This window comes from Podarcis pityusensis (assembly GCF_964106645.2).
Source record: "Podarcis pityusensis genome assembly, chromosome: 7".
NCBI classification, from domain to species: domain Eukaryota; kingdom Metazoa; phylum Chordata; class Lepidosauria; order Squamata; family Lacertidae; genus Podarcis; species Podarcis pityusensis.
In genome coordinates, this window is record NC_138031.1 from 59,480,042 (window position 1) to 59,497,898 (window position 17,857).

Genomic DNA, 17,857 nt, shown 5'->3' on the forward strand with positions numbered 1-17,857 from the left:
AAATAGGAGAGAAGAGCAAGGTGAGCAAAAGATTCACTTTGTTACATGCATATCTCAATCAAAATTGAATCAGATCCTATACATTTTTATAATAGTAATAATGATAATGATAATGATAATGATAATGATATCCCACTTGCAAAGTGCAAACTCTACCTAGAAATGTCTGCATGCTAACAGTCACTAATTTGCAGTGTCTGCCAGTTTGACATGGGAGAGAAGGTCTAAATTCTTTGTCACTCCCCAGAATGTAAGCCATTCACATTAATCAGATTTCTCTAATGTAAGCTAGGTTCCAGAAATGCTCCAAAAAGGGAGAGAGTGTCTCTGTGTCCATTCAACTGTCAGCATTACAGTGGTACCTCGGCTTAAGAACTTAATTCATTCTGGAGGTCCGTTCTTAACCTGAAACTGTTCTTAACCTGAGGTACCACTTTAGCTAATGGGGCCTTCCGCTGTCACCGTGCCACCGCCGCTGCATGATTTCTGTTCTCATCCTGAAGCAAAGTTCTTAACCCGAGGTATTATTTCTGGGTTAGCGGAGTCTGTAACCTGAAGCATATGTAACCCGAAGTACCACTGTACTTGCATAAAGTACCGTATATACTCGAGTATAAGCCGAACTGAATATAAGCTGAGGCTGAGGAGATTTCACCCCTCCCATACACAAGAATCTCCTGATCATCTCCTGATGGTCTCTGCTGACTCTCCAGAGAGAAGGAGGCGTGTCCTGCCTATCTACTTATTCTGCCCAGCAACATATCAGTGTGTGTGAGAGAGAGTCAGTCAGTCAGTGTATCGGAGAGAGTGAGAGTGTTGGAGATCCTAGAGATAAGATTGCTGTTAGAGCAGCTGCAGACTCTCAGTGTAGCATTGATTTATGCTTAGAATATTCAGCTCTGTATATAGTTTTGTATCATAGTTGTAGTTATAGAATAAAAGGAAGATATTCTACAGAGCTGCTCTCCGAGTGGTTTATACTCTGCAAGACTCTGCAAAACTCTGCTGCGCAACGACTGTATTATTGAGACAGTGAATCCGGTGCTCTCAGCTCTGAGCTGTGAGTCCACAGCACTGTGACCGTTTCCTGTGAGAAGGAGGTCTCTGGCGGTGCTACCCAGCTCGCCTAGCCCAGTCGGGGTTGAGGTGCAAGAGTCCAGTTGGTGCACTGGCTCTAGGGCGATGCTGACAGAGGCACCTAATTTCAGCACAAAAAACTGGGAAAACTTATTGACTCGAGTATAAGCTGGTTCACCACACCACAAACCTGGTGGTGGCGGCAGCGGTGGAGGAAGAACAAGCAGCCCATAAGGCTCACAAGAGCAGGCATAGGAGCCACAGTTGAGAGAGGCACAGTGCAGCGCCTCTCCCAACCGCGGCTCCTGTGCCTGCCCTTGCAAGAGGCAGGCAGGGGCGGAGGGACCAGCGGTGAGAAATGGCTCCTTTCGGGCCACTCATCCCACCACCGCCTGCCTCACTCAAGTATAAGCCGAGGGGGGCTTTTTCAGCATTAAAAATGTGCTGGAAAAGTCGGCTTATACTCGAGTATATACAGTAACTACTGGGCTGGCCTTTCTGCTTCAGATTGCCTTCAACTATTAGTCTACATTCTGGCAAGGTATCGTACAAGGATGCTACTTTTAAAAAGCATGAATTTCTTAACACTATTTGCATCAGCCTAATAGTTTGTAGTGCATTGCTTTGGTTTCAGTATTATGTTAAAAATCAAAAAGTCATTCCGGATCCAAGTATGAAATGCCAAGTTTTGGGTTGTAGCAAAATTCTAATGGCAGGAATCACAAACTCTTGGGATGAGGGTTTGCAGTGGAAATGCTGACACATAATTGTTAACTACAGCTACAAATGTCTCTGTGCAGATATATTTCCCCTCTCCTATACAACCGTTCCTACTAGCTAGGCATTGAGAAGCAGCTGCATACGCTATTGAAAAAGTTACTGCAGGAATTGGAGCTGAGAAAAGTATTTCAGTACAGAAGACTTTCCTTCCCTGAGGAGGTAGTTGCAGTTCTAAGGCTTTCTATATCTAATTTTGGAAAAGGAACAAAGGACAGAAAGGGGACCGGGGGCAGTGGGGAGGAGACAAAGGGAATAAAAAGAGAACAGAGAGAACTGCAACATGAACAGGAATTTAAATATGTATTTTTAAAAGTTAATTTAATGCAAGAATAAAGCAGGTAGTTGTGTTATGCTTGCAGTGTGTCGCCTTCCTTCCTGCACCACTTAGAGAAGGTGGACACCCTGGGCCACATTTTCAAAAGAAAAAAAGAACTGCTATGGAACTTATCTCAGAATTGCAGTTTTCACTTCCTCCCTGGAATTAAGGAGAATGGTGCATCTGAAAGTGCTTGGGTCAAATTACAGCTCTCTGTTAGACAGGTCTCCATGTTAATGGGGCAGGTATTTTGAAAGATAGCATTTTACAGTGGCAGGTAGTATTTTCCCTAGCATTTTCGCCCCTGCTGTTTTGAACAGCACCACCAAGTGTGACCGTTTAAAAGACACCAAGTATTTTCAAAGCAAGACACCGCTCTAAATAGAAAAAACAGTAATCAAAACATCCCTGTGTGCTACACTTCCTCAACTCCACTTCTCACAAAACCACATCATGTATCCAGCCTTTCAACTGTGGGCATCAACCAGCAAAAACACAAGCCTTTTTAAACCCTCACATTTATAGTAGGAAAAAATCTCTCTTGCAAACACATTGCATATGTATAAGGAGACAGCCTCCTGCTGAGTTAGAATAAAGTCAAAACAAAACCAAACTTCCACTGCAGTTCAAAGCCAACATGAAGCCAACCAATATCAGAATGAAAAATGAATTAAAACCAAAGGGGGATCTTAAGGTAAACCCGCGACAAGTTGTGGGTTCATTTCACATCACTCAACTGCAGACTCTAAGCAAGGGGTGGCTAACCTGTGAGCTTTCCAATGTTGCTGGATTCACATCATCCCTAACCAATGGCCTTGGAGGCTGGACCAATGGGAACTGGAGTCCAACAACATCCAAAAAGCCACAGGATAACCCACCCTACTGCAAACTATATGCTGTACTTACTCCAAGTACACATAAGTTAACACACATACACATGCACACACCCCAAATATGACTTCTGTCACTGTGCTCTGAGGCTGCCTACCAATCTGAGGACGCCTCTTCCCCCTGCCTGATGGTGGTTCACCTCAGTATGGAATTCCTCAACCCGACTTAATATGAAAGGCCTCCTTCTTTCCCTATAGATCCTCCCAGACCATCCACTGAGTGGGTCCTCTTGGTAGCTCCACCACACTCAGATGCTTTGAAAGAGGTCAGGAGAGTGCAACTTCTTTGGCCATCCCTAAACATATCCCTCAACTGTGCCAATTTGAGTGGGACATCCTGGAATTGGTCATCACAGTTTCTGGCTGGATCCCAGAACATCCCATTTTTGGGTCTCATGTAAGTCAGCTATCTCACACCAAAATGCAGGACCAAAAAGACACTCAGTTTTTGGTCTTGTGCAAGTCAACTGGCTCCTGCAAGAGCTTGGGACCAAAAAAAAAAAATGAGCATCCCAATTTTGATCAGCGGGATGATGGAGGGTTGGCAGTGTGAAATTCCCTTCCCTTTATTACAATATTTTAGTCATATGGGGAATATGTACCTTTTTACCCAGATCTTTCACACCTAGTATAAGATGCATTCTAGTCTCGATTGCAATCTGTATTTAATATTGTGTTTTTAAATTGTTGTAACCTGTCCCCAGACCACAAGCAAATAAATACACAAACAAATATGGCATTAATGGGAGGACCATGAAAACTTTTCTCTTCTGGCTTTTAGGTGTAAGAAGTTGGGAGACATTTTTTTAAAGGAGGTGTTCTGTGTTTTAAGACTTGGGGGTGTATAGGAGACAGTTAACAGAATCAAAAACACTACTGCAAATTCTCTTAGCGGTCCTGGCAAAGTTGTCAAGCATGTATTTTGCCAAGGAAATGGGTAGATGGCTTTTAGTTGCTGGATCTTCCTCAAGTCTTTTGTGTGGCTAGGAGGCATCTGAAAAGGGGAGAGAGAGAGAGAGAGAGAGAGAGAGAGAGAGAGAGAGAGAGAGATGAAGCTCTGTGTCTGGGTAAATAAACAGTAGAGTACAGTTTTTTTACCAGGACACCAAGGACAAGATAGGGAAGATTGAGTTTTTGGCCTATGTAAGAAAAGAGAGAATTCTGGGGTTCAGTGATGTCTCTCCCTCAATATCCAATAGGAGACTCAAGCTGTTTATTGGTAAACAAATGGAAACATGATTCACTTCCATTAATCTCCTTCCAAGGGAAGCCAAACTTGTTCCCATAGAATTTCTCACCACTCAGAGAAGTGAAGTGAGCAGAGCATGATTATTTTGCTTTTTTTTTTAAATTACAAAAGAAGAAGTTTCATATTGTAAATTCTATACCTTATTGTGAGCCGCTTTGGGGGCTTTGGTTGAAAGAGAAAAGGGACTGGAAACCCGTAAATAAGTCAACTGCATTAATGAAAGAGGAGGCACATGCTGAGCTGTGGGGGAGAGCCTGGGGCTTGGATCACAACCTTTCCACACAGGTGCACGCTCCAGTGCCACAGTGGGCCCAAACTCTGTAGCCCTTGCAGTTCCTCCAGCCTTGCTCAGGATACAAGGCCTGAAAGATCACCAGTCTCAACATGGTCCAGCTTGGATTGCAAAATCTTCAGGCACCTTCCCCCCCCCCCCACCCGACATGTGGCAATACCAAGAAGAGAGATCTTTGGGGTCCTTTTCCAGAAGAGGCTCATCTGGGTCCTCATTTCAGCACCGGTCAAAGGCCTTTTTTATTTTCCAGGGTTTAAAAACTTGGATTAGTCTGTTCTTTGCGAATACTGCTTCTATAGTGTTGCTGTTTATGTAACTCTTAATTTGTGGTGCTTTCAATATTTTATCATCAGTTGCCCTGATAATGCTTTTGAAGGGATGGGTACAAACCTAAATAATAAATTAATAGCAACAAATAAGGCAAACCAGGGTAGCTGACAGTTGCATTCAGCCTGGAGCTGAGTATTTCTCATACCCTTTTTGATGCAGTTCCTAGAACCGAGGAAAGCTTCTGGTTCAGGGACTAAGGTTTCCATAAATTACATTAATGAGGAGTTTTCTAAAGGGAGAGAAAACACATTCTTTTTAAAAAAGAACATGAAGCGGGGGGGCCTGTGATATTTAGAGGTTAAGAGCTCTGACATGAAGCCAGGTCAAACAGTCACAAGTAGCGATAACTCTGCAATAGTCCTAACATTCACCCCTAAAACATCATAGAGCTCCAAGCATTCCTCCTTCTCTCAAGGCTGCTTCACTCAATATGGAACATGCACACATGTTTTTTAAGATATGTACATGAGCTGGTGGTCCCTGGCCAATTATCGCTTCCCTGGCATTTACACACATCTTTCTGTCAAGTCATGGTACACATATTTCAAAAACTCCCTTGTTTCTCCTCACAGCTTATGCTTTTAGCATGCAGACCAAAAAAAAAGGTATTTGTGCAGCAATCCTTAAAACTAATTTCTAAAACAATATGATGATGGAGATGGTAAAAATGGTGCACATCTCTTTCTTTCACTTCTTTTAAAAATAAAATACGAAGAGGAATTTCGAACCGACTGGGGCATAAATATTAGATGAAGGAAGTCATTCTATTTAATCCCTGGAAGAATAAACAGCATGCTCATTTCTAAAGTGTTCTGGCATGCTGCTATACCATTTGGCACTGCCTTACTGGAAGGACTGTGTCATGCGAGTGGGTTAATAAGCTTCCAGAAAAGAAGCAAGCAGATGAATGTGTAATAAAGGCAGGATAGCTGAAGTAGCTGCTGCAAGCAAGTGCTGCATACCTTCCCCAATCATATTCATTGCTGGAGGAATCAAACATATGAGAAATTCCAAATGGGATGAAAGGCAAATATAATTATGAGGTGGAGAGGAAGCACTCATAAAAGCAAACATGTTTTCCAAGTTCAAGCCTGCGCGGATGGAAAGTTAGGCTTAGGAAAGCCAAGGCACACACTCTGCTGTGAAGCAACAAGATAAAACCTATCTAATTAAATCTTACAAAGCACAATAAATTAGATGTGCAGAAAAGAGTTCGAAAAGGTCAAGATTTTCTTCTAACCTTGTGGTTTCATAGGGCCCCCAACCAGCTGTGCAATTTTTGATCAAACTATGCAAAGGTTACGTTGAAATGCAGCTGTATGAAGTGGAGGAGCTCTTGCACTCCCTCTACGTCTGAAACCGGTCAAAGGTAAAGCTACTAAATTTGGGCTATGTGTGATCTTGACTCGTGTTGCAAGTATTCAAACCAGCTCAACATTCCCACAGCATTCTCAGGAATGACCAGCCTGCTCTCAAGGGAATCAAGTGAAACCAGCCAGCAAGACCTACAAAAAACCAAGTCTTCTATTTGCTCCTTAACAGCCAGAATGCTCTACTGAAAGCAAGTTAAAGATACAGTGGTGCCCCTCAAGACGAATGCCTTGCAAGACGAAAAACTCACTAGACGAAAGGGTTTTCCGTTTTTTGAGTCGTTCCGCAAGACGAATTTCCCTATGGGCTTGCTTCGCAAGACGAAACGTCTTGCGAGTTCTTGCAAGTTTGTTTCCTTTTTCTTAAAGCCGCTAAGCCACTAAGCCGTTAATAGCCGCTAAGCCGCTAAGCCATTAATAGCCGCTAAGCCGCTAATAGCCGTGCTTCGCAAGACGAAAAAACCGCAAGACGAAGAGACTCGCGGAATGGATTAATTTCGTCTTGCGAGGCACCACTGTACACTGGTCCCAAGGAAGACAACAATGCTAACACTCAACCCTAATTTGAGAATACTGCACTGCTGAAAGTTTTGCTTACTGCAGAGTTATCTAGGAACTCCAAGGCTGTGCCTAAAGAGAACAAAGAGGGGTGAACCAAATGCTGACAAAATTAAACTGTTGCCATACCTTGTCATTTCTGTCGTCATCTCTCCCCAGCCCCTGCTGCCATCTAACCTCTTCTCAAAATTCTTGCTTGGCCCTATAATTTTCAACAAATGTTCCACTGATGAGTTCAGGCTGTGAGTGCAGCTGTCATGGTTTTTACTGCCACACATACAAAGTACTCAGACAATTCTATGTGCTTATGTATCACAGAGCCCATATTCAATTAGATGCCACCTAATTGCCCTGAACTGCTATACAAGTGCAATGTGGCAAGTCAGTGCGGCATCCATGCAGAGAAGCTTATGCATAATCCTGTCCTGCTATCAAAAATGAACCATGGGCAGCAAAGGTAAACTCAAAGGATGGGCAGCAAGGGCAGCAAGGGAAAGCAGAAAACAAGGCAGGAAGGAGTCAGAACCAAGGAGCAAGATGGAAAATGAGACATGCTAGCGCAGGAGTAGGCAACCTAAGGCCTGTGGGCCAGATCCGGCCCAATCACCTTCTCAATCCGGCCCACAGACGGTCCAGGAATCAGCGTGTTTTTACATGAGTAGAATGTGTCCTTTTATTTAAAATGCATCTCTGGGTTATTTGTGGGGCATAGGAATTCGTTAATTTTTCCCAAAAAAATATAGTCCAACCCACCACATGGTCTGAGGGATGGTGGACCGGCCCATGGCTGAAAAAGGTTGCTGACCCCTGTGCTGGTAGACTTTTGTTGTTTGAGAAAGTTTCTTCAGCTGGAAAATGGAGTGCTTTATACTCATTCCTGCCCAGGAGGATAAACCTAGGAAGATAGACCTTGGTTCAGATCTGACAGGTTCTTCTCTGAGAGGTTGCAGTTACATGGCTCACCACATGAGATGGTAATGAGCAGTTCCTGACACTTATGGACTGGTTTCTCAGCAGCGTGTATGATGACTCTTCGATTCAGAAAAAAGGTATCTTGTTTCATATACAGTGGTACCTCGGGTTACATACGCTTCAGGTTAAATACGCTTCAGGTTACAGACTCTGCTAACCCAGAAATAGTGCTTCAGGTTAAGAACTTTGCTTCAGGATGAGAACAGAAATTGTGCAGCGGCAGCAGGAGGCCCCATTAGCTAAAGTGGTGCTTCAGGTTAAGAACAGTTTCAGGTTAAGTACGGACCTACGGAACGAATTAAGTACTTAACCCGAGGTACCACTGTGCTACTTTTTGTTTCAGTCCAAAAATCACTGACCTTCATTCCAATATATATATATACACACTATATTTACATGCAAGAAGAAGAAGAAGAGGAGTTTGGATTTGATATCCCGCCTTTCACTCCCCTTCAGGAGTCTCAAAGAGGCTAACATTATCCTTTCCCTTCCTCCCCCACAACAAACACTCTGTGAGGTGAGTGGGGCTGAGAGACTTCAAAGAAGTGTGACTGGCCCAAGGTCACCCAGCAGCTGCATGTGGAGGAGCGGAGACGCGAACCCGGCTCCCCAGATTACGAGACTACCGCTCTTAACCACTACACCACACTGGCTCTCAGTGTGCTAAGCTAATATGCTTAGTTAAAAGCTACAACTCTTCAGTGAAAAAGCACTGTGAAATTATAAGTCAATTATAAGTTTCCCCCTCCCACATACAAAATATCAAGCACTCAATCCCTTGAAATTAATCCTATGACAGGTTTCAAGTGAAATGGTCCAAATTTATGAGACTTGGAGCACATGCAAATGTCAGTGGTTCAGGAGGATGGGATCGTATAGATTTATCCCATCGGCAGAGAACAGCACCACTTGGGACAGAGGGAGTCCACCGTGGTAGATGTCTCAGGTGATGCCCAGATGGGTGGTAAGCTGCCAGCAGCAGGTCCCCCCACTAGCATTACTGCATGAAATGGAGAATATGGAGATCAGAGATGGGACACCACTGGATCTAAAGCCCCATGAATCCCAAAGGGCCCGATCCCTCAGCTACAGCACACTAAGGTTGGTGAGCTGGTAGGGACCACATTGCTGGCAACAGGGTTTCAAATGCAGGAGTGGATCCGCCACTCCACACCCCCTTAGCCCCACATTAAGACTAGAAATTTCATTTTACGTCCAAGACTATTTTCCAAAGTTCAATTATTTAAGCACCTTAAATACCAATGGATGCACTTCATTATCATGTGATCTTACAGCAAGCTTTATATAGTGTTTTGTTCTTTACTTGTAGTTTTCTTTGGGTTAGAAGGTTTTGATTAGTTTCTTTCTCCACAAAATATGCATTCCAATAATGATTACAAGTTATTATAATCAAGTCCACAGGCACATAAAATCAATTGACCATAACGCTATGAATTGCCTCAAAATTGCAGACTGTCATAGCTCTGTTCTTTAAGGCGCTGGCTGAAAAATGTGTTGATTATGCTTCCCACCCTCCCACCCCTTTTTAAAGTATCAATCAAGTTTGGAAGACAATTTTTCCAAGTGCCTGCTTAACTTTCCGTCCCCTTCTAAAATTAAATACATACGTTTTAGGGAAAGAGTATAATATGCTTTGATGTGGCTTGTACTTTACTGTATTGAACTCCCAAGTGGTCCTCTGGGCCAGCAGGAAGCAGGGTATTTATGGAGCGAGGTTTCAGATAATTAGATATCTCCTTTAGGAGTCATGTGAGAATGCAAGAAAATCAATTTGCCAGTCTGATCCATTTTCCAGTTAAGCTGGAGTTCTCAGATCTGAGACAACCTGCAGGCACAGAGAAGTCAATAAGACAAAATCTCTTTAAATCCAAAGTTCTTTGCTTAACCAAGTTTGGGGTTTAATTTCCTACTCGGCTCCACATTCAGAGAAACTGAATTAATTTTTTGCTCCTGTCTTCACTGCAAAATACGTAGAAGATACCTGAACTTACATTTCCAAGTAGAGAGTCATAAGATCCGAGACAAGTATGAGGACAAGAGAAAAAGTTCTAGTCCTTATCGACAAGCTGAAAATTAACAGATCACTTGGTCCAGATTGTATTCACCGCCCAAAAGTTCTTAAAAGAATCAAATGTGAAATATCCCTAAGATCAGCCTCCATACTTACACACTGGAAAGCGGCAAACATAACACCAGTTTTTTAAACAAGAATCCAAGTGTGATTCAGGAAATTACAAGGTATTGTAATGGCCACAAACATAAAGAATTTAAAGTGGGATTAGGCAAATTCACAGACAATAAGGCTATCAGTGGCTACTAGCTATGATGATTGCATACTACCTCTGGAATCAGAGGTAGCCTGCCTTTGAAAAGCATCTGCTGTGAAATAGCAGAAAGATAATGCTACTGTATGGGATGCGGGTGGCGCTGTGGGTTAAACCACAGAGCCTAGGACTCGCCGATCAGAAGGTTGGCGGTTCGAATCCCCATGACGGGGTGAGCTTCCGTTGCTCGGTCCCAGCTCCTTGCCAACCTAGCAGTTCGAAAGCATGTCAAAGTGCAAGTAGATAAAGGTAAACGGCGTTTACGTGCGCTGCTCTGGTTCGCCAGAAGCGGCTTAGTCATGCTGGCCACATGACCCAGAAGCTATACGCCGGCTCCCTTGGCCAATAAAGCAAGATGAGCGCCGCAACCCCAGAGTCAGCCACGACTGGACCTAATGGTCAGGGGTCCCTTTACCTTTAATGCCACTGTGCTCATGCCCTGTTTATGGACTCCCCATAGGCATCTGCCTGGTCACTGTGAAACATAGGATGTTAAACTAGATGAGCCTTTGGTCTGATCCAGCAAAGCTCTGCTGAGGTTCACATAATAAATTTCATCTGTGCCTAGCTTAGGATGTTTAAATTTGGTGCCACCAAGTATGCTGCCCAGCCATTTTTATAAGTTGGAGGACACCCTAACCCCTTCCCAATAAATATTTAATTCATTTTTAACTGGAAGCATTTTAAGGATTTTTTGCCTTTCCTTTAAGAAAGAAACAGCCAAGGGCTTTTTCTCTTTTGTTCAGACATCATCTTTAAAGGAAAGACATAAACTCTTTATGCCTATCCTCCAAAAGACATTCAAAGATGATGAATGGTTGCAAGAAAAGGGAAGGATAAATATTCTCCCCTGCTTCAGTTTATATATGTGAGGCATAAATACCCACTTAAAGATGTGAATGTGCACAGTGTACCCATTACCTTACAAGCTGCATGCGCTCTGCAAAATGTTTTATATTTTGAGACAGCCTGGATAGCTCTGTTGGTTAGCGCATGGTGCTGATAACGCCACGGTTGCAGGTTCAATCCCCGCATGGGACAGCTACATATTCCTGCATTGCAGTGTGTTGGACTAGATGATCCTTGGGGTCCCTTCCAACTCTTAACTTCTATGATTCTGTGATTCTTATTTAGGTGTATTACTACTACATCCACTATTGTAACCATAGCCTTTGAGATTGCGTAGCCCCGACAGTGCTTCTTTTTCTTGCTGCAAACGTGACTGGTATTCTGGAATGTGCCATCATTCATTTTCCTTTTGCCAACTTACTAGCACATTCCTTTGACCAGAAGTACACAAAGAAGTGTGTCGATTAAAATAAGCCAAGTGTAACAAGTATACTAGTGAAACCGGTATTTGAGATGGAAATACTATTCAAGCATTCTGGAATCTAAAGGATAAGTTGGTTGCTTGATTTGCGGGGTGGGGCAAACCGGAGGAAAGGTGTAGTGACAGCAAATACTAATATTTCAAGAAGAAACCTAAGCTCTTAATGATCAGGATCAGAAGAAGGAGCACAACCGTGAAAACAAGACAGCTTGAAACAGGCCTAATCTCATGGCTGTCTAAACCTAGAAACAGAGCAGAGATTCAGCCATGCCACCAACATCGTTTCAATTGAATACAATCTTGCCTATCCAAGGGTGGTCTCGTTCCAGAGATAGAATTCCATATCCTACGAACAGATGAAATTCCTCACTTGTTGATAGCTCTCTTGTGAGGAGTTATCACTTCCATTTACTTAACACACTTTGCAGTGGATACAGTGGAGCGGCAGCTAGTGATGGAATGTCAGCAAACACGGTGTGAGGGTCCCTTACATGATAAAATGGCAGTGGACACTAGTCTAGACAATGGAGGCAAACAGCTCCCCTTTTCTGTTTTAATCAGGGTTCGTTTAATGTTTGCTTCCGTTCAAACTATCCATTTCCCTCATTCTGCCTTGATGTCCAATTATCTTTGCACTTCAGTCCCATCAGATTATGAAATCAAAACAATGTTCACATACAGACACACACACACACACACACACACACACACCATTTTTAAGCAACTGGAAAGCTAAATATATATTAGTTTTTCATGCTGAGCCTAGCTATCTTGCAGCTCAAGTCAGTCCCCATATCAGGCAAGCACATTACTTATCAGCATTGGTGCACACAGTGTGGTCTCAGCTGTTCATATCAGTCTTTCCAAGACACTGATATATAATAGCACATCTTCCATTTTTCCTCCATCTTGCCATAATGCTGCACAAATCTTCTCAAAACTAATTATCTTGCCACACACACACAGAGAGAGAGAGAGAGAGAGAGAGAGAGAGAGAGAGATTCTTGCAGCATGCATTGCAGATGGCTCATTTGTACATTCCTCCATTAATGCTAAAGATATCAAATTCAGAATTCTCTCATTTCCTTTAATTTTGAATTGTTAGAAGAAGCCATAAGAAAAACAAAGATCTGTCAACACCTGCACATGAGGTCTAAGAGAACTGCATTAATGTTCGCTAGCTAAACCATGGTGGCCCTGCAGTTATTCTAGCCATAAAGGAATGGAGTGTATTTATACCAATAACAAATATGATACATGACAGTAACTTGGGTGTTGTAGCATATATATTTTACCTGACACAATAATCTTCCATTTTATGGGTCACCATTTATCTTTTTAAAAAACAAAAAAACACCCCACCATATTTGGTATATAACATTCAGGGCATTAAAAGCTGATTGTGGAAGAGAATATAACTGGATAGCAAGATAATACATAGTTGCTTAAATATAGATGAACCATGTAGTTAGTCATACAGTGTTCCAGGGGTTCAAATACATTTCAATCCCTAACACATGCTATCTGCAATCCCCTTTTTATCTTTTAAAAATGATTTCAACGTTTTTTTCAAACACAATGTATTTTCTGTATCCTTAAAAATATAAGCCAATATATTTTTAGACAACGTTGTTTATATGCATGAGTGGGTGATCTATGACATCAGACCACACTAAGGCTTGGGCAGCAGTGCCACAAGTGGTGACTGGTACCACACTCCTACTTATGCGAAGTTGGGAAAAGACAGCTGCAAAAATTAAACCCATTTGTCTTCCTTTATTATCTAGCCATATATTTGCACCAGTTTCCATGGCTCCTTTGAACAAAAAGCATCATGTTGTAAGTGCACAAAATTCAAGGGAGAGGTTATCCTGCATAATTATGCAGCTTTGTCCCCAACTTAGACCCAGCTATGGACAACCATGCGTTTAAGTGATCAAGTGTCCTTAGCAATTGTGCTGCCTGCTGAGTACCAAAGCATGAGAGCTACCTTCATGTTTTGTGCCCTAACTTTCTTCTGAGATGTCCAATGTACTCACTTCTTAAAAATAAAGGTAAGAGTCTGCTGGCCTTGCCCCCTGCCCCACGTAAATCTGACTCCTCCTACCCATCTGTTGGTGGCCCTGGAAATATGGTTATGGGTTATGCCATTATGCTCACCTATACCTCCAAATTTACCACTACACTATTTATCATGGCAGAATATTTGCATATAAAAGTACAAACGATTTCTGTTCTTTCTACTTTTTGTTTCACCTGTGTGTGTTAAGACCAAAATAAGTGGATACTTTTCAGTTGAAAGGGAAAGTGCAAAAGTATAAGCAGCTGAATATAGTTAATGAATAAACCCCGTAAGATTTAGTGATCACAATTGCTATTCAATTTTCCCCCTTTATGAATAATTCAGATTGCATATCTATCCCCGTTGCTGTACTCTTAAATGAAAAGTTCCTTTGTTGATATCGTCATTGCTCAAAACACCATATGTTTTTTCCACTACTGAGGATGACAAACTCTCCGAATGTTTTCAGAGTGGGAAGCAACAAGTGGGCTGGCTCTGGGAAAGGGAATAGCAATTGGCATGATCTGGCCCAGCTGTCTTCATTTCGAGACCTACATGAGCCTGTTAGCTGACTATGAGGTCTACAGAAGACTCTGGCAGCAGTGTGAACAGGCATATTTAGAAAGCAGGAAAAAGATGAAGGGAAAATGCTGTCTTTTTGCCAACCTACAGCTATCAACTATCACATAATGCCAACTCTCCCACATCTGAGGTGTAGGAAGTACTCTACAATATTGTATTTATGAATGAATGTGAAAAAGAAATGAACAAACTTCCATTTGCCCGGGAAAGGACCATGATAAATCTGTACAAATTATTAAAGGCTTTCAAGAGTACAACATTAAAAATCTTTATCAAGCCTAGGACAGGGACACTACATGGGGCAACAGGAAACATTTTTGTTTCTTCTACATTAAAAAAAAAAAAGCTGTTATCCAAAGAGTGCCCATGTGAAAATAGCTTCCGAAGGCGCATTGGGAGCCCTGATCTCCTTTTCAGGTGCATCACATGCAATTCTGGAAGACTGTCCAATCTTCAGTAGTGGTTTTGGAGTATGCGCTTTGAGGAGCTAGAGGATTCTGCCCTTTGGACACCAGTCACAGAAGAGCAGCGCTACAATTCTATGATTCTATACACGTGGTTTAGTTGAGATTCCTGCTTTGCAGGGGGAAGGACTAGATAGCTCTCAGAGTCCCTACCAACTCTACAATTCTATGCAAACAATTTTTTTGTGAGGTGTGCAATAATCAGGATTCTACATTGCTTGGAAGATATATCCTCAAACACAAAAGTAGACCACACTGTAATTTCTCACAGAAGTTCCTAATTTACACATTGATTTCGATAGCTTTCAAAATTCTGGATTTGTGCCCCTTTTGTGCATACACACATGTAAGTATCTTGCTACTGATCATTCTGTGTAAAAGAGTGAGGGGGGAAAGCCCTGTTGCTCTAGCAGCAGCTCTTGTGCTGGCTCCCACTAATGGAACAATTTCACTAAATTTGGCCCAGAGTTTCTCTCTCGCTCTCTCTGATTACATTCATTCATGATGTCTATTTCTGGGACACTTCCCAATTCTGGTGTCCTCAGGATGTTTGGGACTCTAACTCCCATCTGCTCCATTCCAAAACATCTGGAAGGCACCAGATTGGGCTGATCTCATCTGTCCATTAGATTGGTGTTTCCCAATCTTCTGTAGCCAGAAGGCTACCACTCCTCCATATAATATGGCTATGGGACCAAGGCACCACTTAATAACAACAGCAGCAGCAGCTGAAGATACATTGACATGAGCATGCAAAAGCATACAGCAAAAGTGGTATGAGTAGAACAAGACACAGGCTCAGTCTAAAGAGAGACACCTGGCCTTACACTGCTCTATGTTCATATTTCAATTTGGGTGGTCTGGCTTTTGGACCAGGTATACAAGGTATAAATACTTTTATTTATAAATACATGGAGAAATAAAACAAAGAGCCACTGGAAGATTACGGCTTGCTCTCCAAATCGTTCTTCCAGAAGGAAGTGTGTCTACAAAATTCCACATTCGGATCAATTGTTATGTGCAATAATGCAGGTTGTTCATTACATCATCTGCTTTATATATCTTGTTTATCTGAAGCACCAAGTTGTCTCAGCATTCTCTGTTTCAACGAGGAGGCAGAGATGAGGGGAAACGAGGACAGATACAGACAGAATGGAAATACTGTTGCAGAGCACCATCTTGGCCTCGTGTTCAGGTCAGATTATATGCCCAACACCTCCATTTCAGTCCAAGTGGAAAAAGAAACTACAGGGTGCAACATTTATCCAGCTGTGTGAACTTTGCTGTCCAGATGTTGTCTGCCAACAAAGCAGGATCAACATAACACTGAATTTACTGTCCTCTGCCACCAGCTGGCTCTGCTTTTTTGCAAGTCAACTCCTGGAATGTTTTATGTCTTTGTAATATGCACCATCTCTTTCAACACCTGCTTTTCTCAGTAACAGATCTTGCAGTATGAAAGAGGTTCGGCAAGGATTGATGATAGCCCTCGTCAAGAGAACATCCCTGCAACAAGCGTTAGCTGTTGGAACATCATGAATGTGTTTTTCTTAGCTAAAATTACAATCCAATCTGAGAATGAGTCATCCACTTGATCTTTCCTGCTACCGCATTTAGAAGTTGTGGAAGTATTATGCTAGAATCTGTTTTACACACACACACACACACACACACACACAATATATCGGAGTTTTTCACACAAAAGAGTTTTAAGGACAGAAATGTGGACAACCACAAAGAGTTCTCACAGGGTGTGGGTGTGGGTGGGTGGGTGAGAGAGAGAGAGACATGCATGGGGTGAACAACTGTTCATAAAGGGCCTTTGATGTGTTCCTCAGAGAACGGGTGAATTGCTCAAAAAAAACCCTAGGACAGCATTGCAAGTCTTATTAGGCCGTATTTTTAATATTTAATAAACACTCTTTACAACTCAGGGAGGAAAGGAGAAGGAATCCATGAAGATCCTGTAGAAGATCCTGTATTAAAATTGTTTTCTGGGTGATTTTTCCATATTTTTCCATATTTCCAAAGCAACTTTAAGAAGTTTTCTGACCTAAATTTATGAAAATGAGCACCCCATGTTACAAAACTCCTACACAGTAGTTAATAGGTAACAACTTGCATGTGGGTAGACAATCGAAGTGTGATTATTGCTTATGTGGATTTTTCAACTCTCTGTACACATGCTTTGAGTATGCCAATGGAAAAAGATTCGTACAAAATGTGAAGCAGCTCTAGCTAAAACGCTGGGGGAATCTGATTGAAGATACTGAAGGGTGAACAACCTAGAAGGTTCGTAGATGATTTCCTACCTGCGAGATGTTTACCAGCAACCACGGCTCTCCTGTGATAATGGAATGGTATCTGGGACAAACCCTGTTTAAAAGAGAACAGAGCCACATCACACCAACGCAGGATGGGGGAATTATAACATGAGGGCTGTCATATATTACATCCTAAAGCAATGCAGTAAACACCAGCCAAATCAATAGTGTTACTGAACTATTTCCTTAAGTATGCTTCTCACTTTCAACCATAACTTTTAAGCTCCTTTTCTTTCACAGAATCAGATTCCATTTAGTCATCAGCAATATTAGGTCAATGTCATCAGAAAATATTGCTCGTCATGGAGACTGGGACCACAAATTTTGTTCAAGTGTACCTGTTGACAGGGTACAACTGCATTCTGATAATGGTGGAATAATACAGCCTTCTACAGGAACACCCCAAATGCACTTGCTCATAACTTTTACCAGGTCACAAGAGACACAATCCCATGTCACAGGACAGATGGAGTATTGGACCCAATGTGATACTTTACCTAGAACGAATTGTTATTTGGCTTGGGCAAGTAGCTCGCAACAAGACTGGTGCCCAACATTCCATTTTACACTCTACAAAGCTATTTGCAGCCCTCAGATACTTAGACTAAGCCATAAAAGAAATTAAAAGAATAATTAACTAGCAGAATGGAGCCTTCCCACCTGTTCTTGGGGGGAAATGAAAAATATACCGTATTTTTCGCTCTATAACACGCACCCGACCATAACACGCACGTAGTTTTTAGAGGAGGAAAATCCGTAGGCATGCCACCTGTAGGCATTCCCTCCATAACACGCACAGACATTTCCCCTTACTTTTTAGGAGGAAAAAAGTGAGTGTTATGGTGCAAAAAATACGGTATATAGTTATATTGAAATGTATGCCGGGATGGGGAGGGATGAAGACCAACCGATTAAA

The 17,857-nt window shown here is 42.2% G+C and overlaps 1 protein-coding gene across 14 annotated transcripts in view; it reads right to left on the minus strand.

The window, feature by feature from the left end:
- Positions 1-17,857, minus strand: part of LOC308481672 (uncharacterized protein) — a 395,496-nt gene that overhangs the window by 263,591 nt on the left and 114,048 nt on the right. For 13 of the 14 annotated variants that reach the window (XR_013988772.1, XR_013988773.1, XR_013988774.1 and 10 more), the window contains one exon: positions 16,930-16,993. The exons of the other annotated variant lie outside the window; for it this stretch is intronic. Coding sequence is in view for 2 of the 13 variants with exons in the window: in XM_081014319.1 (XP_080870445.1) it covers positions 16,930-16,993 (64 nt within the window). In the remaining 11 variants the exon portion in view is untranslated. The remainder of the gene's footprint in view (positions 1-16,929; positions 16,994-17,857) is intronic. 14 annotated transcript variants of the gene reach the window in all.